At 36.6% G+C, this 23,668-nt stretch overlaps 3 protein-coding genes across 3 annotated transcripts in view; all 3 read left to right on the top strand.

Moving 5' to 3' along the window:
* The window catches only part of LOC117911236 (disease resistance protein RPP13-like), a 33,624-nt gene extending 32,714 nt beyond the window's left edge, over positions 1–910 (top strand). The window contains exons 5-6 of the mRNA XM_034825532.1: positions 407–494; positions 581–910. Coding sequence (XP_034681423.1) covers positions 407–494; positions 581–584 — 92 coding nt within the window. The 3' untranslated portion in view covers positions 585–910. The remainder of the gene's footprint in view (positions 1–406; positions 495–580) is intronic.
* Positions 911–6,580: 5,670 nt separating this feature from the next.
* Positions 6,581–10,976, top strand: LOC117911239 (putative disease resistance protein At1g50180). The gene is made up of 4 exons (XM_034825535.1): positions 6,581–8,301; positions 9,935–9,972; positions 10,487–10,574; positions 10,661–10,976. The coding sequence occupies exons 1-4, from the start codon at positions 6,659–6,661 to the stop codon at positions 10,662–10,664; spliced, it is 1,773 nt and encodes a 590-aa protein (XP_034681426.1). The 5' UTR covers positions 6,581–6,658; the 3' UTR covers positions 10,665–10,976.
* Positions 10,977–18,912: 7,936 nt separating this feature from the next.
* On the top strand, positions 18,913–21,111 carry LOC117910913 (putative disease resistance protein At1g50180). The gene is made up of 2 exons (XM_034825100.1): positions 18,913–20,634; positions 21,030–21,111. Exons 1-2 carry the CDS (start codon positions 19,028–19,030, stop codon positions 21,040–21,042), a joined length of 1,620 nt encoding a protein of 539 aa, XP_034680991.1. The 5' UTR covers positions 18,913–19,027; the 3' UTR covers positions 21,043–21,111.
* The last annotated feature ends 2,557 nt before the right edge of the window (positions 21,112–23,668 follow it).

Here is a 23,668-nt window from a genome sequence, read left to right as displayed (position 1 = left end):
TGTTCTTCTGCATAACAGTTAGTGATGCCAGAGAGAAGCCCAAGATCTTTTCACTGAAATTTCTCTTTAAATAATGAATCCCACTTCAAAACCTATTATTAGATTCAACAAAACAAGTTTATTTATTTATTTATTTTATTTTATTGCCAAATTAAATAACTTCAGCTTTTATTGAAGGGAAATCAATTACTTCTTTAGTTTTCAGTTTCTTAACAAACATATATTACTTCTTATGATTTTACTCTAAACGCATAAACCAATTGAAAAATGAAAATTGCCAGGTGAAATTTTTTTCATTATATATGAACTAATGCTGAGATCCTTGCTACAACTTTGTACATATATGCATGTTTAGTTTAGGTACCTAAAAGTTGGCCATGTGATACTCAGACCTGTGTTGTAATAGGTGAAACAGCAGAGCGCTCCAGGCAAGCAGTTGAAGAATTAGCCTCCATTCTCAGACATCGAAGAAAAACTCGTGGCCAAAATCACATGTATGACAAGTGAAAGGCTAAAACTTGTTGGCTCTCTTTTTGTCTATTGCCATTGTTTATAATGTATGTTTGATCTTTGCAAACAGATAATTTGAGCATGCCAAACATGTTCGATAACCTGAAGATGATGCTGCAGCAGATTTGCCAGGGGCTTCTACCTCATGCTTGATTCCATGATGGAATGATTGAAAGGAAACATAAGGCCATGCTATTAAAATCTCATGTATTATAGTTGGCAATGTCTACTTTCAGTGATGGTCATACTAAGGTTGAACATATTTATATTGTATCTAAACTAAAACCAATGTGCTTGTAAGTTTGTTGAATCAAATTATTAGATGTTTGTTTGTACAATTATATGTATATTAAGTGACAATTAGGATGATGTATTTGAAGGCTTTGCTTGGCATGCAAAAGTGTTATTCTTGTTGGTTTGAAAGTGGTAGGTTTGGGCTTTTTGCAGGGTGATATTATTTTTTAAAAAATCAATCCATTAATAGAACTTGTCTTTTAAAAAAAAAAAAATAGTATAAAAATGAAAAATACAAGTTCACCGGTAAAGAAGTGAACTTAACCTTTGGAAAATGAGTTCAGTATAAAACTTTTCAATGTCAAAGAAGACAATTTTAAAAAAGTGAATTGTCCATTCTATCCAGAATATGAACTCCATTCACCGAACAGAGAGCTCTGCTTGGGGTATTGCTGCCTAGGTGGTGGTATCTTTGATTAAGGTATCTTTTGATTTTCTTTACGGGACTGTTGAATTGGAATCAGTGTATCCATATAATACAAGGAAAGACAAAGTAACAAAAAACAGAAGGACAAACATAAAACTTTGGGCTACAGAGTTTCCCATGTATGATACGAGGTTTTCTGTGTTTTTTGAGTATCAGCTCTTGCTTTTTCGCATCCATTGAAGGTGGGACCAGAGAGCAAATTAGGATGGTAGAGTCAGCTGAAAGGTTGGGTGACTTCCTCATTCAAAATGCTGTTTCCTTCGAAGGAGTGCACCAACAAGTTGTACGTTTGCGGGCTGAGCTAATGCGGATGCAGTGCATCCTAAATGATGCAGATACAAGGCAAGAAGATAATGCTGGAGTGCACAAATGTGTTTATGAAATTCAAAATGCTGCTTCTGATGCTGAAGATACCGTAGACCTGAGAGTCCGAACCAGTCAACTAAGAGGATTTTGTTTACTCCATAGGAACTCCAGTTCTTCTCCTTAGTCCCATCCAAAAATTAAGGTCTTATCTTTCTCCAGCCTACACCCCAACCTCAGGACCATAATATCATAGCTCATTTGAAAACCTCCCTTTCTCGCACTCTAGACTTGTTCTACCCACTCAGCCGGCCACCTTGGCAAACGACCACGATACCATTTGTTTCTTCATCAACTGCAATGGAACTCAGAGCTCAGTCAAAAAGATTGACCAAATTGAATATGTGGCAAGGTGCGGTGTCATGGCTTACACAGTTACAAATTCTCTCAAAAGTGCAGATATCGGGATTTAAGGGGCTTCTAAATCTATTAAAGCTAAACTTTATGATTCTATCTATTTTTTCATTGGCATGGTTTTCGAGAATCAAGGGGTTATCTCCACTCACAAACTTCTTCCTTGGATGTTACAAGGTACTTGCATTCATCGATCTATTTTGAATCTCTTGAACTACCAATTTTGTTAGGGTTAGTTTCACCCTCTTCCCTTCAGGTTTTGATTAAATATATTTGACTCTTCATTGATTTGAAATTTCATTAAATATCCCCCTTATTTTGAGTGATAAGAAATGTGAGTAAAATAATAAAAAGGATAAGGAAATTATTTGATAAAATTTCAAAACAATAAAAATTAAATGTATTTGACCAAAATCTCAAAAGAAGTGAATGATATTAGCTAGGGATGATGGCAACGGGGCGGGTATGGGACAAGCCACCCCTACCCCATTTCCGTCCCGATTATATAATTTTTTTCCCATCCCCATCCCAAACTCGGGGCAGGGCGAGTTGGTGTCCCCATTCCCATTTACAAAAGAGCTGATAATCTCATCCTCATCCCAAATGTGTTTTCGGGAATCATGTTTTTATAGAACATGGGTCTCTGGAATGTCAACAAACACTATTTGTGTTCTCATATTTAAGTTACAAAGAACCTCTTTCAAAATGATTCATACTCCGATGACATCCATGTTGTGTTGTCTCCTCATCTACATTTAATCAAGCATTTGTTGTGCAACAAAACTACAAACTGCACATATGAGAACAAAATGCACAGATCTACAAATAAACAACCCAAAAAATCTCAAATCTATACACTAAAACCAGAAAAATATGAAAAACAAGACATTTTTAACAAAGCCTCAAAACTTAGGGTTTTCTTACCTGGAAATGAGGAATCCATAGAAACCCTAATAATTTGTTGTCTACGAATTTGGTATTATAGTTTTTAGAGTAAAAATTGTGTTTTTAGGGTGAAACGGGAAGAAGCAATTTAGGAAGAAATGAGAAAACGAGAAGAAATGAGAAAACGAAAGCTCTCTTACTATCTTACGAGCAAAAGAATCCTAGATCTTGAGGAAGAAATGATTATATATATGGAGGACTTTTTGGGTATTTTGTAATGCTATAAGGGTAAATTGGTAATTCATATACGGGGCGGGGCATTAACTGCAAAACCCATCCTCGCCCCGAACCTGATTTGGGTTTTTATATGCTTCCCAAACCCGTTATATACCCGAATAGGATATTATCATACCCGCCCCAATAGGGGCGGGTGACCCGATTTACCCGTAAAATTGCTATTCCTAATATTAACTTGTTTTATTATGCGAAGATATTAATTATTTAGTAATCAACACGTAAGAAAGAGCTCTTGAGAAAAACATTTTTATATATCATTGGCCACTCTCTCCTTTTTTTTTTTACATCAATGGATGATAAAATGTGGTAAACATAAAAAAGTAATAAAATTTGCTCATAAAAGTAGTAGCATTACTGTCAGCTTATTTCTTGAATTATCTTGTAAGGTTAATATGATTACTCATGCTTTATTTTCTAATACTACTTTTATTTTATAATTTATAATATACTTGAAAATGAAATACCTGTTAGGATTTTGTATTTTCTTCTTCTATACATTTGGAAGGATTTTTTTTTATTTAAAAAATCTTTTTTATTGTTCTTTTTCATTCAGCTAATTATTTATTTATTTATTTCAACATAATCGGACAATGAAAATATCCCTGGATTTTGGATATATTGTGAAAAAGGTAAGCCTGAAACTCCCTTTTACCTTAGCTGATTGTGGGGGTGTATGCATGTTTGCGTTCCTTACTTGGATGTGATTTCGATCAAACCAGCCTAGTAATTAATGGCCAAGTATCATTCCTAGTTCTTTTTTTCCTTCTTGTAAATGAAGAAACATGGTTCTTTTTTTCAAGTATTGCTTACTTGCCCAATGACACCAAAACACAGGGAATTTAGAGAGTTAAAAAACAGGGGATTTTGACATTGGGTTGAGTTTGACTAACTGAAACACTTGATGAAGATGCTGCTTCTTGCCTAAAAACAGTTTTCTTGAAGGGGATGCAGTGCTTTCTACAAGATGCAATGCAAGGCAACACAACCAAAGAGATCAAAAGTGATGGGTGGTTTTTATTGCAGGACTGGGCATCGGCAAAACTACTCTTGCCAAAAGGGTGTGCAATGATATTATTTATTGCCATGTTGCTGTATATTATATTATGGGTGAATGCTCATCAAAATTAAGTCCAGTTCATGCATCTCTGCCCTTCACATAATACTTTTTCCCATCCTTTGACTTAAGGGAATCTCAAACAATCCACATAACTTTTCCAATTCCCTAAATGCTATGTAAGAACAAATTATTGCGCAAGAAAGGTGTTTGATTCCCAAAATGAAAGGAAGCTCCATGTTAGCATTAAAGGAAAGTGCTACCTAGGGGTTCGATGGCTCCATCAATTAAGGGAAGGTCCGTATGTGGTTTTTTAGAATCACTATTAAATAGACTCCTAATACTAATTGAAAATATTGATAATCAAACTTGGTGTGATTGGCTTCTAATCTACTCAACCCATCCAAATTGCAACCTCAAATCTTAATTTTTTCAAGTGAAATATTTATTTCATTAATTTTACTAGTGAATAATAACCAATTAGATGGAAAGTTGGTTCTTTTTTAATTATTGTAACATGATATGGTAGTTAAAAAAGGGCTTTTCTTTCTATATATATATATATATATATATATATATATATATATATATATATATTATAAAACATAAAATAGGAAATAATATACTTTCATTTGCAATTTTTCCATCACCTTTGTAGCATAATAATAAGAACAATGATTATAATAATAATAAGTTTTCAATTACTTGAATAACCAAATGATCTTGAAAACTACTAGCTAATGATGTTGCTGCATATTATATTATGGATGAATTTCAATTACGTGAATGATTGTTTATTGGAACATGATGCAACCAAATGATGCTGAAAACTATTAGTCAATGATGTTGCTGCATATTATATAATGGGCGATGATTTGATCAAAATAAAGTCCAGCTCATGCATCTCTGGCATTCCTCTAGAACATGGTTTTGTCAACTTAGTAAGTCAATTTAATGACTTAAAAATTTAATTCAAGTTATTAAATAGATTAAATATATTTTGGTAAAATATGGGTTAACTTCATTATCTTTTATGAGATTTTGGTTAAATATACTTGAATTTCATTGGTTTGAAATTTCATTCAATATCTTCCTTATTTTGAGTGATAGAGAAGATAAGTAAAAATAACAAATGAAAATGATAGATTAAATATTTGATAAAATTTCAAATCAATGAGAATTTTGTATATTTAGTCAAAAACTCAAGTGAGGTGAATCAAATTAATTTGAAAAAATAACTTAATATCATGTCTTAAAACTAAAAATAAATTTAAATATTTAGTCAAAATAGTTAACTTATTTTTAAGTTTGAAATATTTTTTTTAATTACATTATTTGCATATATTTAGTAAAAATATATTTTACGATTATGACTCCACATCCATGATAAATTTTTTTATAGCAAATATTTTGTGATTATCTTATGTACATGAGAACATTTTTAACATCAGGGAAGTGACTTCAAAAAATATACTTTTAATTTTTGTTTGGAAAGTGATTTTAATAATAGTTTTGAAAGAAATTATTGTTCTTTCATATTTTATAAAGCGAATCTATTTGGGAATTTGAAATATATTAAACATATATATTTGTTATATTTTTAAATATATTTTAAAAATAATTTTATCTATAATATCTTATTTTTTATCACTCTCTATATTTATATAATTATTTTTTAAAACACAGTTATTTAAAAATTAATAAATGAAAATAACTAGAAAATGTTCTTTTAAAATCATTATGTTTTTTTGTTTTTAAGAATAGAAAACTGCTCTCTATTATTTGATTGGTAAACATATTTTCTTGTTTTGTTATGTTTTAGTTTGTATAATAAAAAATTGTTTTTAAAAACATTTGTATAGATTGATGTTTTTCATTTTTATTAAATTTCAAAGGGCATGCATTTGGAAAAAAAGTGGTGAGTCGGAGAAAAAGCAATATCGTTCTTGATCAATATAACATTAGAAATTAAAAGTGGTGCATGTGATGAATCCAAACGCGGAGGGAAGGTAATGTAAATTAAAAAAAATCCGAAGTCCTTTGCATCTCCCATACCTAACGAGCAAGGGTGAGGAAGTTATTAATTAAAAACCCCACTTGGCCAGCTGTGGCTTTCTTGGCTGGCAGTTGAATTGTCAGTTGTTGACTTATTATGTATGGGAACAAGAAAGAAACTAAATGATATCATTTATTGCATGCCATGTTGCTGTATATTATATTATGGAGGATTGCTGATCAAAATGAAGTCCAGCTCATGCATCTCTGCCATTCACTTAAAATACTTTGATTGAAGGGAATCTCAAATGCTATGTAAGAACAAATTATTGCGCAATCAAGGTGTTTGATTCCCAAAGTCAAAGGGAGCTCCATGCTCGTCTTAAAGGAAGTTCGATAGCTCCAAAACTTGAGTATTTCCTTCTTGAGAGAATCAGTTCCATCCAGAGTTAAGAGAGGGTCGGTGAGAGAACACTACAATGGCGACAGAGGCTGTGGTTTCCTTTGCGGTTGAAAGGATCGGTGACATGCTTATTCAAGAGGTAACTTTCTTGAAGAAGGTGCGCGGGCAAGTCCAGAGGCTGCAGAAAGATCTAAGGGCGATGAAATGCTTCTTGGAAGAAGCGGAGAAGAAGCAAGAAGAAGATGTAAGAGTGCGCAACTGGGTTTCTGAAATCCGGGAAGCGGTTTATGAAGTTGAGGACATCATAGACATGTTCATCCTGAATGCAGAGTCCCTGAGAACAAACTACTTTCACAAGCGTGTCTTCAAGAAGTTGATAAACCGCCATAAGGTTGGCAAGAAAATTGAAGACATCCAACTGACCCTCCAAGACATCTCAAATAGGCGGGAGGCTCTCGGGATAAAAAATATTGGAGAAGGAACAAGCCGTTCGGGTCAAATGTTGCAGGATCTAAGACGCTCCTCTCCTCGTGCAGAAGAACGTGTCATCGTGGGCCTTACAGAGGAGGCAGATAAGCTAGTGAAGCAGCTCACCGTAGGAGACCAAAGGCGCCGCGTGATTTCTTTGGTAGGAATGGGCGGCATAGGCAAAACCACCCTTGCCAAGAAGGTCTATAATCATGAAAAAATTGTGGAACACTTTCCAGATTGTCGTGCCTGGATTTATGTATCCCAAGATTGTAGACCCAGAGAGGTTTATATGCAAATTATTAACCAGGTTTCTGCACCCAGTAAAGAGCAAGCAGAAATGATAGAGAAGTATGGAGAGAACGAGTTGGGGGATTTCCTTCATGATCATTTGAAGGAGAAAAGATATTTGATAGTTCTGGATGATGTATGGAGCTGTGCCGATTGGGATATTCTTGCAAAAGTGAGCAGCAACGATCCTGATTGCCTTGGAAATGTTTTTCCCGATGGGAGTAACGGCAGCAGATTACTTCTTACAACTCGATATAAGTATGTTGCTTTGCATGCAGATGCTCGAACTATTCCCCATGAAATGCAGCTTCTTTCGAAACAACAGAGCTGGGACTTGTTTTGTCGGAAGGCGTTCCTTGATGCTGATACCGAGAGCTATCCACCAGATTTGAAGGAACTTGGGGAAGCGATGGTGGACAAATGTAATGGTTTGCCATTGGCCATCGTTGTATTGGGAGGTTTGCTGTCAAGAAATACGTCACGTACAGAATGGAAGCAGGTGCACGATGACATTAGTGCATACCTTGCTAAAGAAGGCCAAATGGGAGTAATGGCAATGCTAAACCTGAGCTACATCGACTTGCCACATTACTTGAAACCGTGCTTTCTTCATTTAAGCCTCTTCCCAGAAGATTATGTGATCTCCTCAAGAAAACTGCTCCTTTTATGGACTGCTGAGGGTTTTGTGCCAGAACAAGATGACCGAAGAATGAAAGACGTGGCTGAGGTTTACTTGAATGAGTTAATCAATAGAAATTTGATTCAAGTAGTGAGAATGAGTGTTAATGGAAGAGTTACGAAATGTCGGGTTCATGACCTTGTACGAGAGTTGGCCATTGAAAAGGCAAAAGAGCAAAACTTCATTGGAACTTATATCGCAGATCCTTTATCCCCCTCCACCAGTTTATCTCTCTTTTCACCTAAATCCCGTCGACGAAGCATTTATTCTGACTTTGAGAGGTATGCTTCCATTGAACATTTAACTCCATATCTTCGCTCTCTCTTATTTTTCAATTTGGGGAAAAATTGTAGAGCATTACAACTAGATTTCATTGCCAAATGCTTCAAATGCTTAGAGTGTTAGATTTGGAAGGTTTAGAAATTGAATGCCTACCCAGTATGATTGGAGAACTGATTCATTTAAGGTACTTGGGATTAAGGCATACAGGTCTAAAAATGCTTCCACCAACTATAGGCAACCTAAGGAGTTTGCAGACTTTGGAGATAAACAATCTTAGACAAGTGCCAAATGTGATACAAAAGATTAAAAACATGAGATATCTTTATATCGAGGGGCAAGTGGAAGATGTTCCATTGAAAATTGATACATTGCAAAATCTTCAAATTCTATCAGGCATAACCTTCAACCAATGGATCAAGAATGATTCAAGCAACTTAACTTGTCTTGAGAAATTGAAATTAGAAGGAAGGTGTGAGGTAGAAGGGGTTGTGTTTTCAAATTCCATTGCCAAGCTACCCAGTCTTAAATCCTTGTACCTTAAGGCATCGAATGAGTTTAGCATTTCATCCCTTGCCTTAAACTTTTGCCTCCATCTTTCTAAGTTGGACATAAAGGGACATATGCAAAAATTTCCTGAAACTGTTGAATTCTCACCAAATCTTACACAATTGACATTGGAAGCATCTAAGCTAGGTTGTGATCCTATGCCTATTTTAGAGAAGCAACCAAAATTGTTGATTCTTAGATTAAGGGCAAACGCATACCTTGGAAAGAAAATGCAAGTGTCTGCAAATGGGTTTCCTCAACTCAAAGTACTTCAACTTTCAGAGTTAAAAGAATTGACCAAGTTGAATATAGGGCAAGGCGCAATGCCATGGCTTATGCAATTACAAATTCGTGGTAAGGTGAAGATCTTAGGATTTAATGGGCTTCTAAATCTAGTGGAGCTAAACATTATGGGTGGATCATTTCTTAACATGAGAATCGTGCAGTCGCTCTTGTCGAATGGTGTACCTCATCCTTGGCATCGTACAAGGTACCTACATTCATCTATCTACTTTGATCCCTTGAACTATCAATTTTTACTACTTGTCACTTCTTGAATTGACTTACTAGACCAATATAGTTATTCTTGCTACATTTTTTTAATATTATTTTATTTAATTTATAATGTACTTGAAAATAAAATACATGTTAGGATTCTATATTTTCTCCTTTTATAAATTTGGAAAGCAACCTTTTCTTATATTAAAACGAGTCCATCTAGTGGCCTGATGACCATACTTCATCTTTCTTTATAAACACATCCCTATGCATCGCTATTTCTCTCACATGTTTTTTCAATTTCATCACTTTTGCACATTTGATAGGTGTTAAATGCATGTGAAGAACCAATACATATTTGAAAAATAAAAGAAAACCCATATTAGGAAAATAGCAGTACCATTAAATGGTTACCCAACTCCATTGCTTTTGAATTAACTAGAACTTTAATTTTAAATATACAGTGGAAAGTTAAAACAACTCAAATTATCTCTCTTCAACATTGTAAGGATGAATTTTTTTTCAATTTTTTTTATTGTTCTTTTTATTCCGCTAACATGCTTTGTTTGATTTTTCTATTCATTTCAGAATCTCTGAGATTGGAGTTAAAATTTACCGCAAAAAAGGTAAGCCTGGAAATCTGGAATTCACTTTTACCCTAGATGATTGTTGGGGTGTATAAATGCATGTTTTATTCCCTTACTTGGATGTGATTTTTAATTCATGGCCAAGTATTATTCCTTACTCTTCCGCATAACAACTAGTGATGCCAGAGAGAAACCCAAGATTTTTTCACTGAAATTTCTCTTTAGCTAATGAATCCCACTTCAGAACCTATTATTAGATTCAACAAAACAAGTTTCTTTTTTTTTTTTTGCGAAATTAAATAACTTCAGCTTTTATTGAAGAGAAATCAATTACTTCTATAGTTTTTAGTTTCTTAACAAACATATATTACTTCTTATGATTTTTCTCTAAATGCATAAACCAATTGAAAAATGAAAATTGCCAGTCTGGTGAAATTTTTTCATCATATATGAACTAATGCTGAGATCCTTGCTACAACTTTGAACATATATGCATGTTTAGTTTAGGTGCCTAAAAGTTGGCCATGTGATACTCAGACCTATGTTGCAACAGGTCAAACAGCAGAAAGCTCCAGGCAAGCAGTTACAAAATTAGCCGCCGTCCTCAGACATCCAAGAAATCCTCGTGGCCAAAATCACATGTATGACAATTGAAAGACTAAAACTTAATGGCTCTCTTTTTGTTTATTGTCATTGTTTATAATGTATGTTTGATCTTTGCAAACAGATAATTTGAGCATGTCAAACATGTTCGATAACCTGAAGATTATGCTGCAGCAGATTTGCCAGGGGCTTCTACCTCATGCTTGATTCCATGATGGAGTGATTAAAAGGAAACATAAGGCCATGCTATTAAAATCTCATGTATTATAGTTAGCAATGTCTACTTTCAGTGATGGTCATACTAAGGTTGAACATATTTATATTGTATCTAAACTAAAACCAATGTGCTTGTAAGTTTGTTGAATCAAATTATTAGATGTTTGTTTGTACAATTATATGTATATTAACTGACAATTAGGATGATGTATTTGAAGGCTTAACCTGTGGAAAATGAGTTCATTATAAAATTTTTCAATGTAAAGAAGTGAATTTATCTTTTAAAAAAAGACGATTTAAAAAAAGTGAATTGCCCATTCTATCCAGAACATGAACTCCATTCACTGAACAGAGAGCTCTGATTGGGGTATTGCTGCCTAGGTGGTGATACTTTGATTAAGGTATCTTTCGATTTTCTTTAAGGGACTGTTGAATTAGAATCAGTGTGCCTAGGTGGTGGTGTATCCATATAATACAAGGTATGACAAAGTAACAAAAAACAGAAGAACAAACATAAAACTTTGGACTGCATAGTTTCCCATGTATGATACAGTTCCTTAGCATTAGGTGGAGTGGATCACGAGGTTTTCTGTGTTTTTTGAGTATCAGATCTTGCTTTTTCGCATCCATTGAAGGTGGGGCCAGAGAGCAAATTAGGATGGTAGAGTCAGCTGAAAGGTTGGGTGACTTCCTCATTCAAAATGATGTTTCCTTCGAAGGAGTGCACCAACAAGTTGTACGTTTGCGGGCTGAGCTAATGCGGATGCAGTGCATCCTAAATGATGCAGATACAAGGCAAGAAGATAATGCTGGAGTGCACAAATGTGTTTATGAAATTCAAAATGCTGCTTCTGATGCTGAAGATACCGTAGACCTGAGAGTCCGAACCAGTCAACTAAGAGGATTTTGTTTACTCCATTGGAACTCCAGTTCTTCTCCTTAGTCCCATCCAAAAATTAAGGTCTTATCTTTCTCCAGCCTACACCCCAACCTCAGGACCATAATATCATAGCTCATTTGAAAACCTCCCTTTCTCGCACTCTAGACTTGTTCTACCCATTCAGCCGGCTGCCTTGGCAAACGACCATAATACCATTTGTTTCTTCATCAACTGCAATGGAGCCAGAGCTGAGTTTATCTATGCAGCTGCTCATGGCGTCACTGTGGTCGAAATCCTTGAGCCTGCCTACGTTCCTCCGATTGTCCATTCTTTTTTCCTACACAATGGAACTCAGAACTGCAGTGGCGTTTCAGAGCAGTTGCTCGCAGTGCAAGTGACTGAGTTCCTTGATGGCATCTTTATTGGTTGCACTATCAATCACATGATTGTGGATGGCACGGCACATCCTTCGGGCATTTCTTCAATTCATGGTTGGAAATATCTCGGGGTTCCAATGAAATAACCCTATCTCCTGTTCTCTATCGCTGGTTTGTTGATGTTACCCAATACCAATTCGTCGGTCACTATCATTGAATACAGAGACAAAGCAATCCAAATTAAAACAAAAGACATCTCAAGAAGTAGAGAAGCGTATGGGATCAATAATATTGGAGTAGGAACTAATGCAACTGAGAGGCTGTGGAAACTAAGAAAATCTAATCCTCCTGTAGAAAAACAGGGTATTATGGGAATGGCTGGCATAGGCCAAACTACTCTTGCCAAACAAGTTTATCATGATAGTAAAGTTGTTCATTGCTTTGCATTCCACGCTTGGAATGTCTCTGATGACGAATTGTCTTTTGGGACTGGCTGGCATAGGCCAAATTTCAAAGTGTTGACAACTCCAAATAAGGATGTTGCTTTGCGACGGTCAAAGTGTTTCCGATGAAATGAAACTTCTTTTAAGCAATGAGAGTCCGGAATTGTCCTGTAGGATCACATTTTTCGACAGTGTCACTCAAAGTTGTCCTCTAGAGTTGAGGGAGCTTTGTGAAGAGATGGTGAGGAAATGTACTGGTTTACCACATGCCATTGTTGTATTGGGAGGCCTGTTGTCAAGGAATAAGTTACCTACTGAGTGGGCAAAGATGCTCAATTACATTGGTATGCATCTTTCAAGGGGCAAAGAGGTGGTAGATGCCATGTTAAGCCTAAGCTACATGGATTCACCCCCTACCTAAAATCACACTTTCTTCATCAAGGCCTCTTCCCAAAAGACCAAGCAGTATCCACAAGAAAATTACTCTTACTATGGATTGCAGAGGGTTTTGTTATACAACAAGATCAACAAAGAATGGAGGATGTAGCTGAAGATTATCTAAATGAGTTAATAAACAGAAACTTGTTCGAGTAGTGAGAATGAGCGTTAATGGGAGGGTTAGAGAATGCCAAACTCATGATGATCTAATATGAGGGTGGTCAATGAGAAGGGTGGCATGCCTAGGCTTTCTCAGTTGAGAGTTTATAAGGATTTATGGTTCATCTATGGACTTAATGAGCTCCTACATCCCTATGGCAGATAAATGTGGTTGGTGGATTTCCAAATTCTCCTAACTGGATACACTCTTTTTTATTCTTCCTACCAAAAATGTCCACAAGGGTAACAAATTGTTTCACGGATTCCCTCATTCTACAACATTTTTTTCCTGCTATAAGCATTGAGGCCTAGTTCCCCTCCTTGAATTCGAAACACTAACATTTATTTGGGTAGAAGATTACAGGCAAATAAAAGAGAAAAAAATGAACTCCTTCGAAATTGCAAGGAATGTAATTAGATCTTTTCATTCCATTTCATTTTCTCCCCTCCTTTCTCACTACAGGTTTTCAGAGAGAGATGAGGATGTCTGGCGCTATTGCAGCAAATGATTGCCGATCGAGAAGATAGTGTTGGAATATTTGATATTATGATTGTGATCATATGGTTAAAATGATGAGTGCCTGAGCCTGTGTATTTGTTTAGGCTGCCATGGACTCGATTATAATTACTTTTACAATATGTGCACTACAAGAAACGAGATTGTATTCATACAATAAGAAAATATACGTTCTTATCAAAGGATAATATGTTTTAAGTAAAGCTAGAATGCAATAGCTTGAATTCCTCCCTATGGAATCACAAATATTGGGGAAGCAACCAACAGCGCAAGTCAGATGCTGATGAAGCTCAGGCAATCATCTCCTCGAATAGAGGATCAGGGTATCGTCGGCCTCCAGAATGATACAAATCAGCTAGTGGAGCGGCTGCTGAGAAAGGACCAAAGGCGAACTGTGGTTTCAATTGTGGGAATGGGAGGGATAGGCAAACTACTCTTGCCAAGAAAGTCTATAACGATAGAAGAGTGGTGAATCATTTTCAGTATTGTCGAGCTTGGGTATATGTGTTTCTAGACTGTAAACCCAGAGACATTTTTCAGAGAATTATAAACCAAATTTCTTTATCAAGTGAATGTGAGGCGGAGAGGACCGAGAAATTGCAAGAGGATGAGCTGCGGGATTTCCTCCATGACTATCTGAAGGAGAAAAGTAGTTTTTGATGATTTATGGAAGAGTGAAGATTGGAAATATGTTCCAAATGCGTTTCCTAGGGAGAGCAATGGCAGCAGGTTACTTCTCACAACTCGAAATAAGGATGTTGCTCTGCATGCTGATCCCCTAAGTGTTCACCATACAATTCAACTTCTTTCTGCAAACGAGAGCTGGAGGCTGTTTTGTAGGACTGCATTCCCAGGAGATGACCCTGAGAGTTGTCCTCCAGAGATAAGTGGATGCTATTCTTCTTGAAAGATGCAGATGCAAGGCAGCAAGAAGATGAGAGGATGCGCAACTGGGTTTCCGAGATCTGGGATCTTGCTTATTGTTACAAAAAACTAGAATAGGAAACAAGAACGTAAGGACACACAAATTTATGTGGAAAATCCTAAATGGGAAAAATTAGGGGTAGAGAAAAAGAAAATCCATTATGTCAAAAATTGGTACAAAAGGGGAGAGAATCAAGCAGCTAATGCATAAATAAATGAAGTCCATATTGCCGGGGCAAAAAATCCATAATTTTTCTTCATCACATAAGTCGCACAGCGAACTTTTCGGGTTGGACAAAAAAAGAATTCAGGTCGCCAATCTCTAACACTTATGATGCTGAGGACACTATAGATGTTTTCATCTTCAATGAAGAGTCTGGAAGGACAAAGTTCTTCCCCTGGCGCATGTTCAAAAAGCAGGTGAGTCCTTAAAAGGTTGGCAAGGCAATTGAAGCCATCCAAATTAAGATCCAGGACATCTCAAAGAGTCGGGAAACTTAATGGAATCAAAAGCATTGGAGAAGCAACTAGCAGTACTGCAAGTCAGAGGCTTCAGAGGCTAAGACATGCCTCTCCTCGTGTCATAGAAGAGGTTGTTGTGGGCCTAAAGGAAGAGACAGAGAATGTAATGATGCAGCCTGTGGAAGGGGATGAAAGGTGCCAAGCCGTTTCTATAGTAGGAATGGGCAGCATAGGCAAAACAACTCTTGCCAAAAAAGTCTATAATGATAACAGAGTTGTTCATCGTTTTCAAGATTATCAAGCATGAGTTTATGCACCGCTAGACTGCAAACCGAGAAACATATTTCAGCGGATTATAAACCAAGTTTCTAAACTGACTAAAGAAGAAGCAGAGAGGATAGAGGGATTGCAAGAAAATGAGTTGGGGGATTTCCTTTATGATCAATTGAAGGAAAGAACATACTTGGTAGTTTTGGATGACCTATGGAACGTTGAAGATTGGAAATTTCTCACAAACGTCTTCCCAAAGGAAAGCAATGGCAGTAGATTACTTCTTACAACTTGAAATAGGGATGTTGCTTTGCAAGCAAATATTCAGAGTGTTCCCTATGAAATGCCACTTCTCTGAGAAGCAGAGTGTTGAAAGTTGTTTTGTAGAACTGCAATCCCTGACAATGATACTAGGAGTTGTCCTCCAGAGTTGAAGGAATCTGGGGAGAAGATGGTGAAGAAATGTGCTGGTTTACCATTGGCCATTGTTGTATTGGGAGGCTTGTTATCGTCCAAAAATCAATCGCCGACTGAATGGGAAAATGTGCTCAACAACTTACAGGCGCACTTCTCCAGAGACAAAGGAGCAGATGTAATATTGAGTTTAAGCTACATTGAGCTGCCCCACAACTTGAGATCATGCTTTCTTTATCTAGGCCTCTTCCCAGAAGACCAGGTGATCCCCACAAGGAAATTACTCCTCCTATGGATGGCAGAGGGTTTTGTTCCACAAAAGATAGACAAAGAATTGAGGAAACAGTTGATAATTACCTTAAAAGAGTTAATTGATAGAAACTCGGTTCAAGAGGTAGCGGTCAGTACCATTGAGAAAATTAAAAAAATGCTGGACTCATGATATAGTACGGGATTTGTCCATAAAAAAGGCGAATGGGGAAAACTTTTTTTGAGATTAACATAGTTTCTCCTCCCTCAACTAGTTAATTTCTTCTTTCAACCAAACCCTGTCGACAAGGTATTTATTTCGACTTGAAGAGGTACGCTTCCATGGAACATTCAACTCCATACATTCGCACTTTTCTCTTTTTTGAATTAAAATATGAATACTCTAGTATAATACAACTAGATTTTGTTTACAAGTATTTTAAATTGCTTAGAGTGTGAGACTTGGAAACACAAAAGAGATAGGCCTGCCAAGTTCAATTGGGAAATTGATTCATTTAAGGTACTTAAGATTACATCCGAGGTCCTTCCTTTATCTTCCAACCTCCTTGGGCAATTTAAGAAGTTTGCAGACATTGGATATCGATTGGGTTGTGGAAGTACCAACAATGATACTGAAAATGGAAAATCTGCAACACCTTTTCCTCCTGTATGAAAGACAAGATGGAATGCCTTTGTGAATTAACATTCTTAAGTAATCTCCAAACTCTGTCCAGCATGTGGTTTAGTGATTGGCACCAAAATGATACAAGTAAGCTAACTAGCCTTCAAAAATTAAAACTACAGGGGGAATTTGCCTTAGAAGTGCCTGAGTTCTCAAACTCCACTGCTAAGCTAGAGAATCTTCTCTCCTTGTATCTTTTGGCAATTGATTTCTCCAATATTTCATTATGTGTCATGAACTCTTGGCTCAAGGTATCCAAGCTAAACATAAACACGCCTTAAGGCAATTATGCAATCCACATGAGTTCCTACCAAGTCTAACACAATTGACCTTGTAAAGGACCCGGTTGGAACATGACCCTATGGTGATTTTGGAGAAGCTGCCAAAATTGAGGACTCTAAAATTAAGGGAGGACTCATATCTTGGAAAGAAAATGCAAGTATCTACAAGTGGCTTTCCTCAACTCGAAGTTCTCCAACTTTCTAGTTTAGGCAACTGGAAGAGGTTGATTATAGAGAAGGGTGGCATGTCAAAGCTAACTCACTTGCAGATTTTTGAAAGTGTCTTGGACATTGATGGACTTGTTGAGCTCTTCCATCTGCAGAAGGCAGATTTCATTGATTCACATCTATATCATCCTAGCTGGATTTCTTCCTTGCCTTGGTGCACCCAATTGGCGTTATGCAGAAAGGTACCCAACTCTTTTATGCTCAATTTCATTTTTCCTCGCTCATACTGTCATACATCAACTACTACTCTAGTAAGATATTTCTTAAAAAACGGGTCCTAAAGGACGGTTAATTAATCTAACACTTGCTATTTTTTTCATGGCACTTTTTCCACATATGACCAATTATATTATTGGAAATCCCTTCATAACGAAATCCATATTGAACTCCTATAATGCATATCTTTTTTATTAATTTTGTAATAAAACTAGAGAGTAGCCTTTTTCCCACATGAGATTCTATCCAAACAAAATCAACAATAACCCTACCCACTGACCCTCTATAAAAATCAAAATGTTAAGGATTTACTCTTTTCTTTTTTTCTTGGGCTAAATCTCTAGTATATGTTGTTCTTGATTTTTATATCCATTTCAGGATGCCTGAATTTGGTCTCAGGAGATGGCACTTGATGCGTGTTGGGGTTACAAGCAGCAGTACAAGAAGATCATATAATGAATATACAAACTCTGTTTTCTATTATATTTGGAAGTAAAAATCCATGCCTTATCAAGACCTTGTCAGGTCAGCGACTGTCTGAACTTGTTATTAGAATAATTATTTGAGACAGAGATTGTATTCAATGCAGATTGTCATCAACTCAATTATAATTGTTTTTACAGCATGTGACAGTGTATGATTTGTTTATTGTTTATTGTTCTTGTATTTTGGTGTGATTTAGATCCAGCCCTGTAATTCATCTCCCTTCACATCTAGTTCTGATACATAATGGAAAAGCTGTTCTAATGTGTTTTACAGTGAAATTTATAACATGAACTGCTAATCTGCAGAGAATTCTGTTCTATTCATGGAATGGGATTAATCGAATAACTTTCCGAACCCAACTCACTTACATCATACATGTTCTGAATTCACGAAAATGAACTATGCCATACTATGCCGTTCACACAGACTAGTCAAGCATGATCAATTAGTAGAATTAGTCACTCCACAAAAGAAGACAAAAACAACTGTACCTCCAATGTGAATTGGAATTGAGTTGATAACAACAAAGAGATGCATAAAGTCTTAATCACAATTAATCTGATGAGAGGCTTGGATGGTCAAGTGAGTTGGCCGAGTTCTCAGAGTCCAATGCCAAGCTCAAGAATCTCATACCGTTGACATTAGAAGGATATGGCCTGCACTGCAACACCATAGCCATTTTGGTGAAGCTATCAAAATTGTTAACTCTCAAAAATTAAGAAAAGACTCGTATGTTAGAGAAGACATGCAAAATTGAGCCAGCTGTATTGCGATTTTTATCATTCTTCCAGTATTTTTTTAGCCTCCCAGGAGAGGATTCATGAGTTATATTTTTCGGGGTGGAAACTAAACCAATACAGGGCAGTTTGATGGCATGATGCTTGCTAGAGCCAAGGAATCTGCATTAAAGAGACAAGTGAAAATTAATGGACTAGTCCTAGATTCTTTCCTTCCAAGGGCCAAAAATTAGATGTTCTTAAACTCAAGCTGAGGCTCCTTTTTCTTTTTTAAAGAGATGAAGCACACCTTTAGGTTTTAGTTTTGACACTAGCAGAAGGAAAGCACAAAGAGATGAGAAACAACTGAAGGATTGGTATCAATCTTACGGACGAGGAAAGCAATTGGCTCCCTAACAACAAATCGAGGAGGCTAAATTGCAGTGTAAGGGGAAAGTGTAATCTGGGGTTTGGCACCAAAACTTTGACAAAACATAAGCTACTGTTCCTTTGAGAGTATCAAATCTATTTTCATGGCTGAGTCTGCAGTTTCCTTCGCTGTCGAAAGGATTGGCGACGCACTCCTTCAAAAAGCAATTTTCTTGAAAGGGGTGCATGAGCAAGTCGATCGGATGCAGAGAGAGCTGAAGCGGATGCAATGCTTCTTGAAAGATGCGGATGCAAAGCAGCAAGAAGATGAGAGGGTGCGCCACTGGGTTTCTGAGATCCAGGATGTTGCTTATGATGCTGAGGACGCTATAGATGCCTTTATCTTCAATGTAGAGTCTGGAAGGACAAAGTTCTTCCCCTGCCGCATGTTCAAAAAGGTGGTGAGTTCTTATAAGGTTGGCAAGGAAATTGAAGCCATCCAAATTAAGATCCAGGACATCTCGAAGAGTCGGGAAACGTACGGAATCAATAGCATTGGAGAAGCAATTGGCCAAGCAGGTCAGAGGCTACAAAAGCTAAGATATATCTCTCCTCTTGTAAAAGAAGAGATTATTGTGGGCCTCAAGGAAGACACTGATAAGCTCGTGGAGCAGCTTGTGAAAGGGGATGAAAGACGCCGTGCCGTTTCTATAGTAGGAATGGGCGGCATAGGCAAAACTACTCTTGCCAAAAAAGTCTACAACGATAGCCGAGTCATGGGTTATTTTCGGTTTTGTCGTGCCTGGGCTTATGTATCCCAAGATTGTAGACCCAGAGACGTTTTCCAGAATATTCTAAACCAAATTCCCTATAAACCAAATGAAGATGAAGCAAAGAAGATAGAGAAAATGCAAGAGCACGAGTTCGGGGATTTCCTTCACGAGCGTCTGAAGGAGAAAAGATTTTTGGTAGTTTTGGATGACATATGGGAAAGTGACGATTGGAAATGCCTTGCAAAGGCGTTCCCAGAGGAGAACAATGGCAGCAGATTACTTCTTACAACTAGAAACAAGAATGTTGCTTTGCAAGCAGATGCTCAAAGTGTTCCCTACGAAGTGAAACTTCTCTCCGAAGAAGAGAGTTGGAAGTTGTTTTGTAGAAGTGCAATCCCTGGCAATGTTACCGAGAGTTGTCCTCCAGAGTTAACGGAACTTGGGGAAAAGATGGTGAAGAAATGCGCTGGTTTACCATTGGCTATTGTTGTATTGGGAGGCTTGCTATCATCCAGAACGCAGTTACTGACTGTGTGGGAAGAAGTGTTCAACAAACTCCGGGCGCACTTCGCAGTAAGCAATGGAGTAGATGCAATATTGAGCTTAAGCTACATCGATCTGCCCCACAACTTGAAATCCTGCTTTCTTTATCTAGGCCTCTTTCCAGAAGATAAGGTAATCTCCAAGAGACGTTTACTCCTTCTATGGATTGCGGAGGGTTTTATTACACAACAAGATGAACAGAGACTGGAGGACACCGCTGAGGATTATTTGAATGAGTTAATCAACAGAAACTTGGTTCAAGTGGTGTCAGTGAGTGTTAATGAGAGAGTCACACGATGTCGGATTCATGATCTAGTACGGGATTTATGCATAAAAAAGGCGAAGGAGCAAAACTTTTTTGAGATTAAAAATGACATAGTTTCTCCTTCCTCAACTAGTTCATCTCTCCCTTCAACCAAATCCCGTCGACTAGGTATCTATTTAGACTTCAAGAGGTATGCTTCCAAACAAAATTCAACTTCATACGTTCGTTCTCTCCTCTTTTTTGGAGACCAACCTCTATCCTCAAATTTTATTTATAAGTATTTCAAATTGCTTAGAGTGTTGGACTTGGAAGCAGTAGGTATCATAAGCCAACCAAATTCACTTGGGAAACTAATTCATTTAAGATATTTGACATTAAAGAGGGTTGAAAATTTCAATGATCCATACCTTTTGAGCTTCTTAGGTAAGTTAAAGGGTTTACAAACTCTGGGTGTAGGATTTTCCACAGAAGTACCAATTCTGATACAAAAAATGGAAAATCTACGATACCTTTTCCTCTCGTATTATAAAAAAGTTGGCAAACCATTACAAATTGATACCCTGAGAAATCTTCAAACTCTTTCAGGCATATATTTTAGTGATTGGCAACAAAATGACACAAGCGAGTTCACTAGCCTTCGAAAATTGAAAATAGAAGTGGATGATGTGACAGTGGCTGAGTTTTCAAACTCCATTGCTAAGCTTGCGAATCTTCGCTCCTTGTATCTTGAGGCAGTATCACCTAACTTTATTCCATGCTTTGTCATGAATTCTTGGCTTCATCTATCTAAGTTGCTGTTGAAAGGATCAATACCGATGTTACCTAAAGCACATGAGTTCCCGCCAAGTTTAACACAATTGACGTTGGAAAATATTAGGCTAGGCCATGGCCATATGATGATTTTAGAGAAGTTGCCAAAATTGTTGATTTTCAGATTAAGAAGAATGTCCAAATACCTTGAAGAGGAAATGCAAGTATCTGCAGATGGCTTTCCTCAACTCAAAATCCTTCAACTTTCTGGCTTACGAACATCACCAAGGTTGTTGATTATAAATAAGGGTGGCATGCCAAAACTTACTCACTTGCAGATTTTTGAATGTTACTTCAACATCGATGGACTTGGTGAGCTCTTACATCTAAGGAAGGTAGATGTCAATGTTGCATATCATCGTTGGATTTCTTCCTTGCCATATCCTTCTGAATGGCATAAAATTAGAAGGTAACTAACTCTTTTATGCTCAAATTTCATTTTTGATTACTCATACATTTGATTAGTTGAGTCACAGAGTTCTTAAAAAAAGGGGCCCTAGAACATGGTTCCTCTGTAACACTTTTCTTCATTGCTTATTTCCACATATGACTGATATGATTACTCATGCAATATTATTCTATATTCATTTATTCTATTCATAATGCATTTAAAATGAAATCTATGTTGAACTCTTGTACTGCATAATTTTTCATTTTCTAATAAAACTAGAGACCAGCCTTTTCCTAAATAAGATTCTATCGGAACAAAATTATTTAATAACATTTCTCTCTCTCTCTTACTCTAATGGGTTGTGCTCGATTTTCATCTCCATTTCAGCAAGACAGAAGAGGAAAAAGAAGGCCACATTATATGGCATTTTTACCGTTGATGATTGCTGGGGTTATAAGCAGTAGCACAAGAAGATTGGTGAATCCATACCTGATCAAGATCTAGTCGGGTCAGTGACTGTCTGAGCTTATTATTAGAACTAGAGATTGAGATTGTTTGCATTAGTCTAGATTGTTTGTACAACATGTATTCTTGATTTGTTCTTGATTTGGACCCAACCCTGTAATTCTTGGTCATGTACACATGATACAAAGAACCATATAGTGTTCACAGAAAAAAGATAAAAAAAAATTAAAAAAAAAAAAAGCCAGAACATTAGTTGATCAATCTCTGTTCAAAATTGTAATGATGATTGCTATTATTGAGCTGACTAGCTTTGCTTGATTTTTCATTTCATTTCAGGCACACTGGATTGAATAAGGGTGCAATTCACTTTCATTACAGATGATTGCTGAGGCCTATGCAGCAATATGAGAAAATTGTTTGTGCATGGTGTGTTTGGTTGCATGAAAATTTGTATAATTCTTTTGTATATTATTGTAAACTATGTGAGTTGATAAGTGATTAAGACCTATCAGAGTGTGTGTTTTTCTATTCCTGTTATTGTAACAATTTGTTACTGAGATTGTATGCATTTATCTATTCTTATGAATAGCAATGAGAGCGGATTTTCTATGGCCAAGACCAAAATGATCCATCTATTGAATTGTGAAGCTTGAATCAGTCCTATTGCGATATGCAGGGGATATCAGAAGTTGAACTCCCAGTTAAGATTCTTATCCACTAAAATTACTCTTATAAAGAGGCAAAAGATTTTCATGTAATCATATAGTTTTGGTAACAAATCCCACATTTGGAACCAATTATTTGTACTTATTAGTCTACAAAAATGATAAATTTAGTGATAAGTATAATCAATTCTTATTTACTGAAAATGATTTTATATATATTTTTTTTCGTTATCATGACTGTTAATTGTAAAATTGGTAACGACAATTTGGACGAGGAGAACTTGAAAAGATATAAGACTTTCAAATAGATTCTATACTTAATGCATTTATGCCAAAACCTAACCTAATATAATCAAGCAAACCCACTCCATGATCACTTACATAAGCCCATTTACTTCTTGCAGATGAACTAAGGTAGAGACTGAGAAAACAATGGAGTGGTTTTTCCACAAGAGAAGGGGATCAGGGATTTAGAAACCAATGAATTGGTTTTACACAAGCTACAAGGCCCAGTTGCACCAAACTACCATCAACCTCCAGCTATTCCTCTTCTTGTTGCCCATAGTCTTCATCTTCTTCATGGCTTCCTTCTCCACCAATGAGGGGCTTTTTTTCAGCTTCCACATCCACAGCATGAGTCCAATCACAGAGCCGGGAGCTTTCCTTGGGGTGTTGCTATCCTAATGAGGGGTGTGCTTCTTGTGTTGGTCTCTTACCAATCTGCATTTCAATAAAAGTGGTTTGGAGCTCTTCTTTGTTAAAGAAACTCTGATACTTTCTATATATGAATATAAGGATGTCTTCCTCGTCATTCTAAGGCAAGAGAATGTGCATATTTTTGCTTTGATTATTGTATCGATCGAGTTTCTTGTTTTGGGGTTTTGTATTATGAT

Source organism: Vitis riparia, chromosome 3, assembly GCF_004353265.1.
Source record: "Vitis riparia cultivar Riparia Gloire de Montpellier isolate 1030 chromosome 3, EGFV_Vit.rip_1.0, whole genome shotgun sequence".
Taxonomy (NCBI): Eukaryota; Viridiplantae; Streptophyta; class Magnoliopsida; order Vitales; family Vitaceae; genus Vitis; species Vitis riparia.
Note: the sequence above shows the minus strand (reverse complement) of the source record. Positions and strands in the feature narration are given on the sequence as shown.

Bases quoted from the DNA above. Each gene is read 5' to 3' on its own strand.
- LOC117911239 (XM_034825535.1), top strand. From the start codon at position 6,659: ATGGCGACAGAGGCTGTGGTTTCCTTTGCGGTTGAAAGGATCGGTGAC. The intron at 8,302-9,934 runs GTATGCTTCCAT...TATTCATTTCAG, and splicing joins ATTTATTCTGACTTTGAGAG to AATCTCTGAGATTGGAGTTA. The intron at 9,973-10,486 runs GTAAGCCTGGAA...ATGTTGCAACAG, and splicing joins TAAAATTTACCGCAAAAAAG to GTCAAACAGCAGAAAGCTCC.
- LOC117910913 (XM_034825100.1), top strand. From the start codon at position 19,028: ATGGCTGAGTCTGCAGTTTCCTTCGCTGTCGAAAGGATTGGCGACGCA.